Raw genomic sequence first — 13,705 nt, 5'->3', positions numbered from 1 at the left:
AAGATTTGTGAACTTTATTGCTCAATAAAAATTTAAATCATAATAATATTGAAAATAGGTCATGGAGGGGACACTTGATTTAACATGAATACGTAATAGAGTCCTTGGAAGAAAATCCTAGCAAACCCCTGGTCTAAAAACTCTGCTGAGCTTAGCATAGGAGACTTTTCTGAATAAGTACATTTCCTATTCATTTTTGTTGCAAAACATTTGAAACGCCAAAGGATGCTTAGCATGCGGTAAAATCACATCTGTTGAGCCACTGCAAGGTGAAGGCTGCTGAATATAGTTATGTTGATTCTTTGAGGACTTACCACTCAAAAACAATTTCTTTTTTCTTTCCAGATTGGCAGATTGCTACTCTGGCTTTACTCCTGGGCGGTGCTGCCATCATTCTCATTGCATTCCTGGTGGGTTTGATTTCTATCTGCGTGGGATCTCGAAGGCGTTTCTATAGACCTGTTGCGGTCATGCTTTTTGCAGCAGGTAAACAGATTTATTACTTTTAAATGAGCATTAAAGTTTCATGAACCTTTCTACCATCCTCCTTTCTTATGCAGAAGAGGTATGTGTTTGCTGTATTACATAAAAATTGAGAGGCATTTACTATATTTTTAAGGTAACTTGGCTAAAGCTTTATCAGATTATAAGTTTTCAGTGTGTTAAGCATTTCACAGAACACAATGGCAGTTTCTAAACCTCTAACTAAAGCATGAATAAATAATACTGCCTGACAGGGCTATTACCTTAGGAATTGCAGCAGGTGTATTTACTAACAGTCTTTTTTTACATCCAGTTTTTTCCCCCTTTTTTACTGCTTCCCTGGTGATCTTAAGGCAGCATTATTTTTTCTGATAAGGAACTGAAAACAAATTCCAAAATGTGTACCCTTAAAGCTGTATATCTCTTTGAAAATAAACATAGTTATCCTGAAAATGTGTGATGTATAACTCCAACCATTAGACAAGTCAATTATATGAAGTCAATTGTATGTTAATTAATTTATCAACCATCATTCTATGAAGCAAAGCTTGGATTAAAGTATCAACCAATGAAATGAAAAGAGAGGGGACTGTTTAGAAAAGGGGCTTGCAGACTAAAAGCCCAATACATGATTCAATACATGATTTGATGTGAGCTTTAATTTTCATTTATAAAAATACCTTTGAATATATTGTTCTTTTTGACTCAAACTGCAACATTCTATGGTGCCTTCAATTTACCCTGTCAGTCATATCTGATTTGAAGACTGCAAAATAAGCTTCTGTGACTGTCAATAATGAAGACACTGACAAAACCATCTAGGCTGTTAGATGGATTTTTAAAAGCTGTTTCAAGATTGAAATAGATTAAATTTATCAGGATTTAAAGGGTAGTTTGAGCTAAAAATACAAAACAGAAGTGTTCTGCTGCCCCCTACTGTTTGTGTTCATTTTCTTATACCCATGAAGGCTGGTCAGAATTGGGGGTGTCATAAAAACGAAGGTCCAAAGGGGTGAAGGAATCCAGAAGTACATCTAATTCAAATCTTTAAGTGACTTGCTCAAGATTGCCTAGTAGCTACTGGCAGACCTGGGCCTGGGAGGCTTCTGAATCTTAATCTAGTGGTTCATTAACCACTGACTCCCTCACTTATTTATGCAACTATTTCTTAGGTGCCTATTACAGGCTAAACACAGTATCAGACACCTATAAAACTGGCCACAGTATCACCACAGATACTCACTAATAGAGTAAAAAGCTTTGAAGTCTTAGTCCCAGTTATTCAGGATGCTGAGATGGGAGAATCACTGGAGTCTGGGATCTCGAGACTACAGTGAGCCGACAGCACACCATTGCATTCCCGCCTGGGCAACAGAGTAAGACTCTGTCTCAAGGAAAAAAATAAAATAAAAAGTCTTTTTTTCTGCCGAGACACGTGCAGTACATAAAATCAAAACAGACATATTGCTACTACCGCTTGGAAACCTCTCTGTCTGAGACTTCACACTTACTTGATTTAGTACTGTGTGCTATGCCTGGTACTCATATACACGCAATAAATAGTTTTTGAATGAATGATATAAAAATGACTAAGGCACGTAGCTCATAATCTGGTAGGGTAAAACAGGCATGTAAACAAATAAGTAACTGTAATTCAGGTTTTTTTATTTAAGCCATTTCTCTTTTGGAGTCTTAGGAAGCAGCTAGTTTCACGTGACTACAAAGGTAAGACCAAAAGAGCTCAAAAAAGTAATAATTATCAAAAGGATGTTTTTTCATATATTTATGTTTTTACTTATTTAATATGTTGGGCTCCTACACTATACAAGTAGACAATCTTGGTGGTATAAAATATACTCAAGGGGTTTTTTTGTTTGTTTGTTTGTTCATTTTTTGGGACGGAGTCTCGCTCTGTCGCCCAGGCTGGAGTGCTGCGGCGCAATCTCTGCTCACTGCAAGCTCCGCCTCCCGGGTTCACGTCATTCTCCTGCCTCAGCCTCCCGAGTAGCTGGGAATACAGGCACCCGCCACCACGTCCGGCTAATTTTTTTGTACTGTTAGTAGAGACAGGGTTTCACCATGTTAGCCAGGATGGTCTTGAACTCCTGACCTCATGATCCACCCACCTCGGCCTTCCAAAGTACTGGGATTACAGGTGTGAGCCACAGCGCCCGGCCACTCTAAGGGTTTTTACTGAAAACTGATAATTAAGTCTCATAAAGATAGCCAAACAGATTTTAAAGATTTTGTCTTCTTTTTTTTCTCTGAGGTCTTTTATTTAGGGTGGCCTTATTACCTTCTTGAATAGTTGCTAGAAGAGCTAAGAGCTAGCCATTGCTGTAGCCCATCTAAAATACTGTCCTTTTTTCCACAACCCTCTTTCTCACCAGTCCTAGAAATCTAGACTTCAGAATTAGATACTTTTATAATAATAATGCTGATAAGAATGATTAATTAAGCACCTGTCATACGTCACAGTGCTAGACACTTAACATACACTGTCTCGGATATAACAGTCTTAAAGTTAGCTATTTATTTTCTCCATATTATCAATGAAGAAACAGGGTTCAGAAAAACTAAGTAATTTCCCAGGGTTATTTTAACTAGTAAGTTGTACATCTAGGGTTTAAATTCAGGATACCTATCTGACTTGAAAACCCGAATGAGGATTCCCCAGTTATCTTTACTTCAGTACATATCACATATAGGAAAAATCAGTGCAGAATCAGCCTTGATTTTGAATTCAGTTGCCAACTGTGCACTACAGTTGGAGTCCATCGTGTAACTCCAGTTACTCCGTTTCTTGGGAGCAACAGCTGAAGGAATTCAGTACCTTGAGATGTCACAAAGACCACAAACTGATGAGTGCAGCATGGCTAAACCGTAGCACATAATGAAAGCTATGCACATTTCCAGTACAGTTGACTACAGCATATTCCTTTTTGTGTAACTGACAGTGATAGGTAATATATGATGTGATTCTGATAACTGGCATCCAGTTCTCACTAAAGACTTGGTGAAATTAGAGGAACTGCCTCTTTCCAGGTTCTCTTCTTTCATTGTCTGGTTTCGAACTATCCGCAGGTCATTTGTATGTCCCACAGGAATGTAGGATGAGTGTTTTCTTTCTTCCCAAGACCTTTAATACAAATTGCAGAAAATTCTCTTTTATAATATGATTTTACATACAGAATCCCCATTTATTATGTTATTAAGGATGATTCCTTTATGTTATATCTGCAGAAAGCCTCCTATAAGGATTGTTTATATAGAAAGGTGATTTTTTTTTTTCAGGGACCTGCAACTGATTTCCATGTCTGAGCTATCTCTGATTAGAGACTTGTGTTTTACAGCCCTCATCACCATCCTATAAGTCACAGTGAGATACTGTGGAGCCATTTCAAGTCTAGATTTTGGTAGAAAAATCAGTGTTCAGTTTAGATTTCAAACTGAAAGGGAGTTCTTCTATTCACAATATTTAGATTCCATGTTAATTTCCCTGTACCGTTATCAAACTACACTTTGGCTAGAACAATTTACAGTATCACAACCCAATAATTACTTTCATACTGCTACCATGAGTAGTTACAAATTGAATTTTAAAAAGAAAATAAATTGATACCTTCATGTTAACTTTTCACTGGCAAATGCTTTTTATTCTCCAAATTATTGTTTCTTTTATGTCAATTTTATATTTAGGGACCAACCTGGCTGGAGGGCCTATCAACCTTTGCCTTTAAATTATCTCCTAATTTTATACCATTTTTTTCATACACCATCATTATTTCCTTAGTCAAGGCCACAATTTTTCCCTAAATGGAATGTCTCAGTCCCCAAATTTGGTCTTCCCTTACTTCGTTTTGTTTTTCTATGGCAATATCTGACTGTTTTAAGATGTTAATGTGACTCCTTTCTTTTGCCTTCTTGAGAATCTAGTTTTTCAGTTCTTTCTTTTAGTCTTTCTTTAGATTCCCTGGCTTTTCTTTCCCACTGAGGACACCTTAGTCATCACTGCCCACAGGTCCCCACAAACTGAATGACCTCCTAGGGGCCTGTCCTTCTCTAGTCTCTTCCCCATGTAATCTGTCTTGGATACAACACGAGGTCTCCTTGTGACATAAACATCTGGTCTTGTCACTTGTCCCTTTGATTTCCTCAGAAGCAAACCCCGAGACAAGAAATCAAGTGCATATACTTTATTTGCAAGGTAAAAGAAGGGATATGATAAGGTGTATGGAAAAATGAGACAGGGATGGGAAAGCAGCCATTAAAAGGTTACATGATCAAGCCAGTTGTCACTTGAAGCAGCTGGAGCTTAGTCTTCTTGGGGAAACTTTGAAAACCGGTGTAGAACACACACCTCGAGAATTATCTCATTCGGAGGACTACAGAGCTGGGGTATTAATACAGCAAATTTGGAGAGTCATTGGTTGAGAAATGTCGGTTATGATCAAGGGGGAGAAGTGTTAGTTTTCTGGACCTGGCCTGCCCCATAGGCAGCTTAAGTAGCTTTAGTGGCCAGAGGAAACTCAGGCAAAGAAATGCAGGCGCTGGCATTTGGAAGTCAGGCTAGCATGTACTGAAGTGGTGAGGATAAAAATATATGAATAGGACACCAACCGCATATACAATTACAATAACCTCTCAGATGGTCTCCCTAGAGAAACGAAAGTTTATTACTTTACGAAACACTATGCTATTATAGTATGAACTAAACAGCCTTGTGCATGCGCCCTTCATTTTACCCATGCGAATTGCTTCTAGCCATACTCTCTTATACCTATAAGTGCTATATAATCTGCTTCATCTTCCTAGAGGTCTTTTCTTTCCTCTGCCTCTTCTGACCAACTTTCATCCATCCTTTAAGAAGCAATTCAAATGATGTCCCTCTGAAGCCCTCCTTTCTTTCTCTAAGCTGAATCAGTACTTGACACAATGTTCGAGCTCAGTAAATGTATGTTGAACGTATTATAAGTAAACATGCCTCTACTATTGCTGTTGAACGCATTGATTTGTAATTACTTGTGTGCCTGTCTGCACTATCAGAGTATGAATTATCAAAGGGCGAGGGCCATGTCTTATCTATCTTATCCCCTTCATCTAGCACACAGTAGGCACCCAATATGTGTTTGTCAAAATATTGAAATATCCTCCTTAGAAGAAAATAATGAATATTTCAGTATCAATGCTTTGAATATTTTAATATTGAAAACACTGAAAAATATCCCCTTAAAACTAGAATAAAACACAAGAATGAGTAGGCATTCCCGTCATGCCTCTGGTCCACACAATTTCATGGTTAATAGTTTCATTGCCTGTTTTCAAAAAAGTGCAGGGGGCATAAAATGAACCCCAAATCTCTTAAGATTCTAAAATGTTCCAGAACTATACCTATGTTATCTTTGAGGTAGAGCATAGAGAATACCATATCCAATGCCTATTTTGTTTCATTGATTGGTAGTAAAATGGAAATATAGTATAATGGTATTTTCTTGACTTCTGAACTCTTTATGTTTTTTTTTTTTCTTCCCTCTACAGAATCTATGAAAGGCAAGAAGGCATTTTTACCTACATCTGTGAATTTTATTACATGGAGAAAATTATTTACAAATGCAGAATTATATTTTTCTCAGTTTTGCTATTACATTCATTTTTCTCTGTGATTCCAAAGGGAGTCGAATAATTCAGAGGCACGAAGTGTTTTACAGTAATTTTTATTGAGCTCCAACACAATAAAAGTCTAAGAAAGCTGTTCAGGAGAGTATGCCAGTGGAGCCTAATGGAGTTGTATTTCCATTTTTCCACTAGAGGGAAATTATATCATTATATTATACCATGGAGGCCAAATATTTGCTAAATAAAACACGTTGAAATGAATATTAAAAGCAGCCTAGGTAAACACCTCACTCCAGGGACTAGTCAGTTCACAAAAGAAGCAGTGTAATTATTTTAGAGTAATTCAGATTAGTTATTACTCTTCTGCTCTAACTCTTCTACCAGCTGCCTGTCACACTTAGAATAAAATCTATACCCTAGCTATGGTTCACAGGCTGTCCATGAACCATGAAGGGCCCCTGCAGTCTCTTCCATCATATCTCATGCTTCTCCCTCCCTGCTCTCTGTACTGCAATCACAGCCTTCTGACTTCTGTTCCAATGCACCAGATGTGCTCCTGTGTCGGGAGTTTTGCAGTGCCTGTGCCTTTCACTTCGGAATGCTCGGTCCCCACTACGTTGTTCTGCACCCCTAGTTCATTCAGATCTGTGCTCAGTATCTCCTCTTCAGAGCAGTCTTCTCTCACGATTGATCTAAAAGAGCAGCCCTCATCCCTGTGTCTGTCTGCTTTCTTGCATTTCTTGTCTCTTAGCAATATGTGACATTATATTTTATATTTGTTTACTAACGGACTGACTACCCATGAGAGTAGCAGCTTTGTCTCTTTTGATACCACTAATGCCTTAAACCGTATCACTTTAGAAACATTCAGATATTTATTGAATGGATGCATTTATTGAATGAGTGAATGAATTACTATACCTAACTCACATCCTGGTTTCAGTCATATCCTGGTAGGATCAGTGCGTATTTGACAAGTGACCAGAATATAGAAACCTAAGGAGAAGTGCCTTTTTTTTTTTTTCAAATGTACTTGGCAACTGGAATTTTTTTTTCTGTAGTCATGGTTGATAGTAATTGACTTCTTGTTAGTTTTATGACGTTTAAAACATGAAAGCTCCCTTTTCCTCACAAAGGCACAGAGCCAACTGGGCTTTTTTTTAAATTAATGCACATTTTAGCACTTACCAGCTGGAAATAGATGAAGTGTGGGTCATATAATATGCCATCAGCTGAGTCCTAACAACAACCAAAACTTTTTCTGAGAAGGTCTGATTTCTGTTTTGGATATCAGTAGCGTATCCTCTTATACAAACTTACTTATGTATCCACTCTCAGTAGTAATGGTAGGCACAGTGCTGACCCAGAGCAGTGTTGGGCTACACAGCAGAAATGTTGGGTATTTTTATATCTAGTTCCAGGTAGGTCCTTTGACACTTAGCCAGAGCCTTATAGAAAGAAATTTTGAGGAATCATTTCCTCATGAACTTGCTGTATTTCACCAGTTTTATGGGAGAGAAAGATGACTATTTATGTAGACTTCCTAGGAAGCTTCATCATACTGGTAATAATCTTTTACATGTGCTAAAAATAGATGAGAGTACATTTTAAAACATAAAATTCCATCTTAATTAAACACACTATCCATCCTAATGTTCTTTTTAAAAAATATAAGCTATATCAAAAATATTTATGTACATAGTTTTACTATGTCAGTTTGTTCCCTCCTTTTCTTTAATTATTCACATTTTTGTTCTTTTAAGATGAATTAAACAAAAATTACTTTACCCCCTAAAATTATTTCATATGTCAGGGGTTAGCAAACCTTTTTTGTTAAGGGCAAGAAAGTAAATACTTTTGGCTTTGTGAGCTGTGTGGTTTCTTTTGCAGTTTCTCAACTCTGCCATTGTTGCATAGAAAATACATACATGAATGAGTGTGGCTGTGTTCCAATAAAACTTTTTCAAAAACAAAAAAGCAGACCAGATTTGGTAGTTTGCCAACCCCTGTTAAATATAACTGTACTCCGTATTTTTTAGGGAAAAGATTGTCTATTTCTTGAGGGTGGAAGCTGTCCTGTGATAGAGAATGAAGCTGTAGTTAACTAATTGTAGTTAAACTGATTAAAATAAAATTACATAATAATTGATCTAATAGAAAGTTAAGACTTTTAAGTGGAAGACATTATCTCTTGTGCATATCCACAAGATAAATTTCATTTTATTTTAGATAGTAAAAACAACACAAAACAAAACTAAAACAAAATAAACTTTCCCTTCCTGATTATTTTGGTTTATTTTATTCGGGATGACTAATCATATTTTCCCTTTAGCCCTGACAGAACTAGGATCTCACCAGGGACTAAGAGCTACCTTTTGACCTCTGTTATAGTAGCCATAATTAGCCTAGGTTTTCCTGTGCCATTATCTCTCTTGCCTTTAGAGACTTAATTCCTTTTTGAAAGTAGGTGGAAAATAGATATGAAAATAGCATCTGTTAATAACTTTTAAGACACTTTTTAAAGACAAGAGGCATAGACTGGATGAGAAGAAAATAATGAAAGTAGCTTTGGATCAGAGTAACGTAAGCAAAGGCATCATGGTAGGGCTTTCTGGCATATTGGTATGAGTTAGTATTACAAAGCAGCAACAACATCAAAAGCACATTATTACTCACAGGTTGACCAATTGCATCAATAGAAATTAATTTGAATTTCCTAATTCCTTAATAGCATACATAAATAACAAGAGTTTCAGTTGGCATTGGGGTCACTATTCTTTTTTTTGAGACGAAATCTCACTGTGTCGCCCAGGCTGGAGTGCAGTGGCGCGGGTCTCAGCTCACTGCAACCTCCCCCTCCTGGGTTCAAGTGATTTTCCTGCCTTAGCCTCCTGAGTAGCTGGGATTACAGGTGCACGCCACCACACTGGGCTAATTTTTGTGTTTTCAGTAGAGACGGTGTTTCACCATGTTGGGCAGGCTGGTCTCAAACTCCTGACCTCATGATCTGCCCACCTGGGCCTTCCAAAGTGCTGGAATTACAGGCATGATCCACTGAGCCTGGCTGGGGTCACTATTCTTGAGGAGCTACTTACACGTTTTAGTAGTGGCACAATTTAGTTTAACTAGTACTACTTGGCATAATAATAATATTATATTTGTAAGGCGAAAATCACTACTTTGTATGCTCATATAAATTATTATATTGCACTAATTATTTCGTCAATACTAATAATGATTTACTAATTAATAGGATAATTCTTATATACTGGGAAAAGGTATTTAAACAAAAACATTGTTAGTATTTTAAAGTATACCATCTAGAACAAGCAATCGTTAAAATTTTTGGCCTTTATGTGTATTTGATTACAAAGTTACTCTCATACATATACAGTTATATATTTATATTATTTTATTTGCTGTAAATAACATTTTCTAATTTTGATTTGCTTTGCTTTCAGTTGTTTTACAGGTTTGCAGCCTGGTCCTTTACCCAATCAAGTTCATTGAAACTGTGAGCTTGAAAATTTACCATGAGTTCAACTGGGGTTATGGCCTGGCCTGGGGTGCAACTATATTTTCGTTTGGGGGTGCCATCCTTTATTGCCTGAACCCTAAGAACTATGAAGACTACTACTAGAGCCAATAGTCTCAAAGTAAAAACAACCACCACCATCCAACAAAAGGATTACATCTGCATCTTTTCTAACTTACTATTTTCTAAAACACTTGTGGAGCATCAAGCAGTTTGCTCAGTTGATTTAATCTTTTTTGCCTTTTGGCTGTCAACATCATAACCAGCTTTTACATCCATGTTAGAAATCTGCACAAATTAAGAAAGCTGATTAGACATAGGCAAATGCTGCAAACTTCCAATATGTTCATATCGTTTTTCTTGACAAATGAAGGGTCTACATGACAGCAACCATTGTGAGAAACTAGTTGGAATGAGATTTGCCTCCATCTCCTATTGCCTGCAGGGGAGCAGTTGGCATAAGCAACATTTAGAAGTTCCTTTGCGCTGACAAGGATTCCACTGTTAGAGCCCTTACTGCCTGCTTATCCTACCAAATGACTACATTGGCTGTTGGTTGTTTGCTTGAATGAGCCCTTGAAAAATGAACTGCCCTTCAGCATCTAATGGGAGTTGTGAATGTAACTGGTTAATGGTACACATTCCACCTTCAAGAATACTCTTTTTAATGGGAGGTTATGCTTTGGCAATCAGCATCTCCCTGGGAGGAGAGTCAAGACTTGGAGACATGTGCTTCTCATTATGTGGTTAGAAATTGGTGCCTCAGCCCTATCTAGACTGGGGAAAAAATTGAGGATCTGTGTTTTTCCTGGGGCAAACAGAAAGAAATCTGCATGAGTTGCTTTTGTACCCTTTAAATCATTTGCCAAACATTGCAGCAAACAAGTGTGCATATGTAACAAGCTTCCATGTTTTTATAGAAGGTGAACCATTAGTATAAATGGTAATTAGTTGTTCCTTAACCCTCCACATACATTTGCCTATTACACATAAAATTAATATTTACTCTAGTGAAGTGGTTTGAACACTAACCTTGTACGCATTGTTAAGAGGCTTAGATTGTTCATGCTTATTTACCATACAAAAGTATGGTACCTTAAAGCTTTTGCTCTATGTTCTTTACTGTTTCACTGGAAAGTGTTAATAGAGTTGCCTAAGAATAAAAATTGAAATGGTGTTAATCTGAAAATTAATGATTCTCTGTAAGCACTGTAGTTGAAAAGAGAATAGCAATTAGGATGATCATTTTGTGTAAAATTCATTAAAATAGAAGGCTGCTATTTTTTGCAAGTATTTTAAATGTCTTCATTTTTTAAAAAAAAGGAATAGCGATAGATTTATATAAATATCTAAATGTCTGAGTAGAGGAGTAGAATTCATCTGGTTATCACCTGGTCCTCTGAAGTTAACTGATGGGCTAACCGATTTGTGCACACACTTAGGGTGGATTTATGTTAAGGGAATTACTTACTGACTGTTCAATGGAAGGAAGTATTAATAATAGGGAATAAGTTTGCAACTAATCTCATGCTGCAAACTTGTGTTAATTCTGTTTCATATACAAATTTGGATAGCTTAATTGTAAACATATTTTTATATCAAATATACAGTTCTAATATAAAAGTTATAAATAATTATTTTTGTTAACAAAGACACTAAAACAGTATGTTCTGGTTTTGGCCCTCTTGCAGAAAGAAGCATTAGAAAAATTACTTAAAAAGTAGCTATGTGTTACTGTATTGCAAAATCTGTTAAGACCAGGACCACATCGATAGTATGTAATAATTTGTTTTACCTCCCAAAGCACAGTTCTACTTTCAGCTAGTCTTAAGAATGGTTGCCAAAAACAACAGCCAAAAAAAAAAAAAAAAAAAAACCTACTTTATTATCCAAATGCTAAAAACACACTTATGACTTTTCTATAAAATCACAAATATGAAGTACCAGGTTTAGTCTTACTTTAGCAATGATAGACAAAAGTGAATAAATACATCATAGACAGAAACCTTTATAAAAATATACGATTCTGTAAAGAATCATTAGAAATTATGAGTGGAAATTTTCCAGAAAGATAATATTATAGAGTCTTTTGAAGCACGTTTTTGAGAAACAGTAAAATTTGGGGCAGACTGTCTTGCAGTTAATTGCATATTGTCAGAGCAGCGTGAGAAATATGGTATTTGGATAGGGATTTCAGCAACTAAACATTCTCTGTTCTGAGATCTCTTTATTCCTGAATAATGAAAGAATAGTAGTTTGGTGCTGACACCAATGAGTCCCTTCTCTTGGTCCTAGTAGAGGATGCAGTGTCCTGTTAAACCAGTATCACATCTCGAGTCTTATCAAGTTTTCATTCTCTGTCAATATGACAAGCTCAAAGTGACAGGATATGTTATAGGTTGAGGCACACATATTTGCAGTTTACTGAAAACTAGATTTCTTATGTGACTTTTTTCCCTTCCCAGCAAAGAGCCCTATGCTATATTTCTACCATCACTGATATTTGGAAGTGTTTCATTACTAACAATCTCAGTACAACATGAAAATTGTTGCTTCTCATCTGAATTACAATTTTGTCTATCAGAATAAACACAAGTGAAATTGTCACCTACATTAACATGATGTCTTTGCAGCTTTAGGTTTGTTTGATGTGTTCTTAAGCAGAATTGTTAGCCACAAACCCATTGTTAGATATCTATGGATATAGAGCTATATCTATAGATATAGGTATACACACACATATATACTCACACATATAGCATAAAATACTCAGCAGGGCTAGTTATTCCAATTTCTTGCACAATTATTTAGCTTTTTGTAAGTTCAACATGTAAATTTTAAAGACATAAATATAGAGAGACTTATGTGTTTGAATATAAATGATATATATGGATTAGCATGTACCTGTATATTATTAAACATGCAATGAACTGACTGGTAAGTGACGTCTAATTGTATGGCTAGCAATGTAATTTATTCAGACTGTATTTTTGTACAGAGCAGCGCACTCTAACCTATGCCTCTGTGTCCTCTTTAATGCCTAAAACTGTGCCTAGAAATTTCATCTGTCTTAAAAAATAAAATATACTTCATGCTGTTTATGCTATTAGTTTCTGTACTGCTATTCTATATTTATTATTTTTAAATATATGACATGTTTACTACTTAAACATGAATTCATGGTATCCTGGTTACTTTTTTTTAAGTCATCTGGGGGAAAACCTGTTTATCACTCTAGTGATTTTGAGTTTGCAGTTTCACAATCAGTTCTTCATTTCATGATTTTTGTAGTTGACATGAAGTTATCTATGTGGAAAAAAATAAAAATAAAAGTGATTTCACGGATGTGGTTTGACTTTGTGTCTTCTCTGTTGTGTAAACTCTTTAGATAGCGCTTCTAAATTACATATATTCATTACATTTTCTCCTTCAAAATATATATTGTTTACAAAACATCTTAATATGACATGCTGATTTTACTTGAAAACATTTTTAAATTTCTTATCACAGATTATCTCCCAAGATCCTTCCATTCTCCACAGCCTTTGTGCGATCAGTGATAAAGGAATACTATTAAATATCTTTTTTAACCTTCTGTTTTAAAAGGTACACAAAGGAGATGTAGTGTTGGCTTCCATTATTCCAACTCTAATCACACAACTGGAAATAATTAGTCAGAGGGTTTGATATGGTATTTTGTTCTTTGTGTAATTTTCAATGTTTGCAGAGTGTTAAAGCAGGCTTGTCTGTATTATCTCTTTCTTAGAAAGACTAAAAATTCAGTGTGCATGTGTGCATGAGCATGTGTGTGTCCAATGTGCATGTGTGAAGAAACTGATAAAACTCATCACCCTTTGATGTATATAAATGGTGAGTATATGTGGAAAGCAATTTAAATTAGACATTCGATAAAATTCACTTGCGTGTATGCCAATTTTTTTTTCTTTTTCTTTTTCTTTTTCTTTTTTTTTTTTTGAGAAGGGGTCTCACTCTGTCACCACTCAGGCTGGAGTGCAGTGGCGCAATCTCAGCCCACTGCAACCTCTGCTTCCCAGGTTCAAGCTATCCTCC

The 13,705-nt window shown here is 36.1% G+C and overlaps 1 protein-coding gene across 1 annotated transcript in view; it reads left to right on the top strand.

Annotated features, from left to right (window-relative positions):
- TMEM47 (transmembrane protein 47) overlaps window positions 1-12,979 on the top strand; it is a 29,696-nt gene extending 16,717 nt beyond the window's left edge. Inside the window, exons 2-3 of the mRNA XM_010370552.2 lie at window positions 346-486; window positions 9,561-12,979. Coding sequence (XP_010368854.1) covers window positions 346-486; window positions 9,561-9,739 — 320 coding nt within the window. The 3' untranslated portion in view covers window positions 9,740-12,979. The remainder of the gene's footprint in view (window positions 1-345; window positions 487-9,560) is intronic.
- The last annotated feature ends 726 nt before the right edge of the window (window positions 12,980-13,705 follow it).

This window comes from Rhinopithecus roxellana, chromosome 7 (assembly GCF_007565055.1).
Source record: "Rhinopithecus roxellana isolate Shanxi Qingling chromosome 7, ASM756505v1, whole genome shotgun sequence".
NCBI classification, from domain to species: Eukaryota; Metazoa; Chordata; class Mammalia; order Primates; family Cercopithecidae; genus Rhinopithecus; species Rhinopithecus roxellana.
This window is presented reverse-complemented; position numbering and strand designations above follow the sequence as displayed.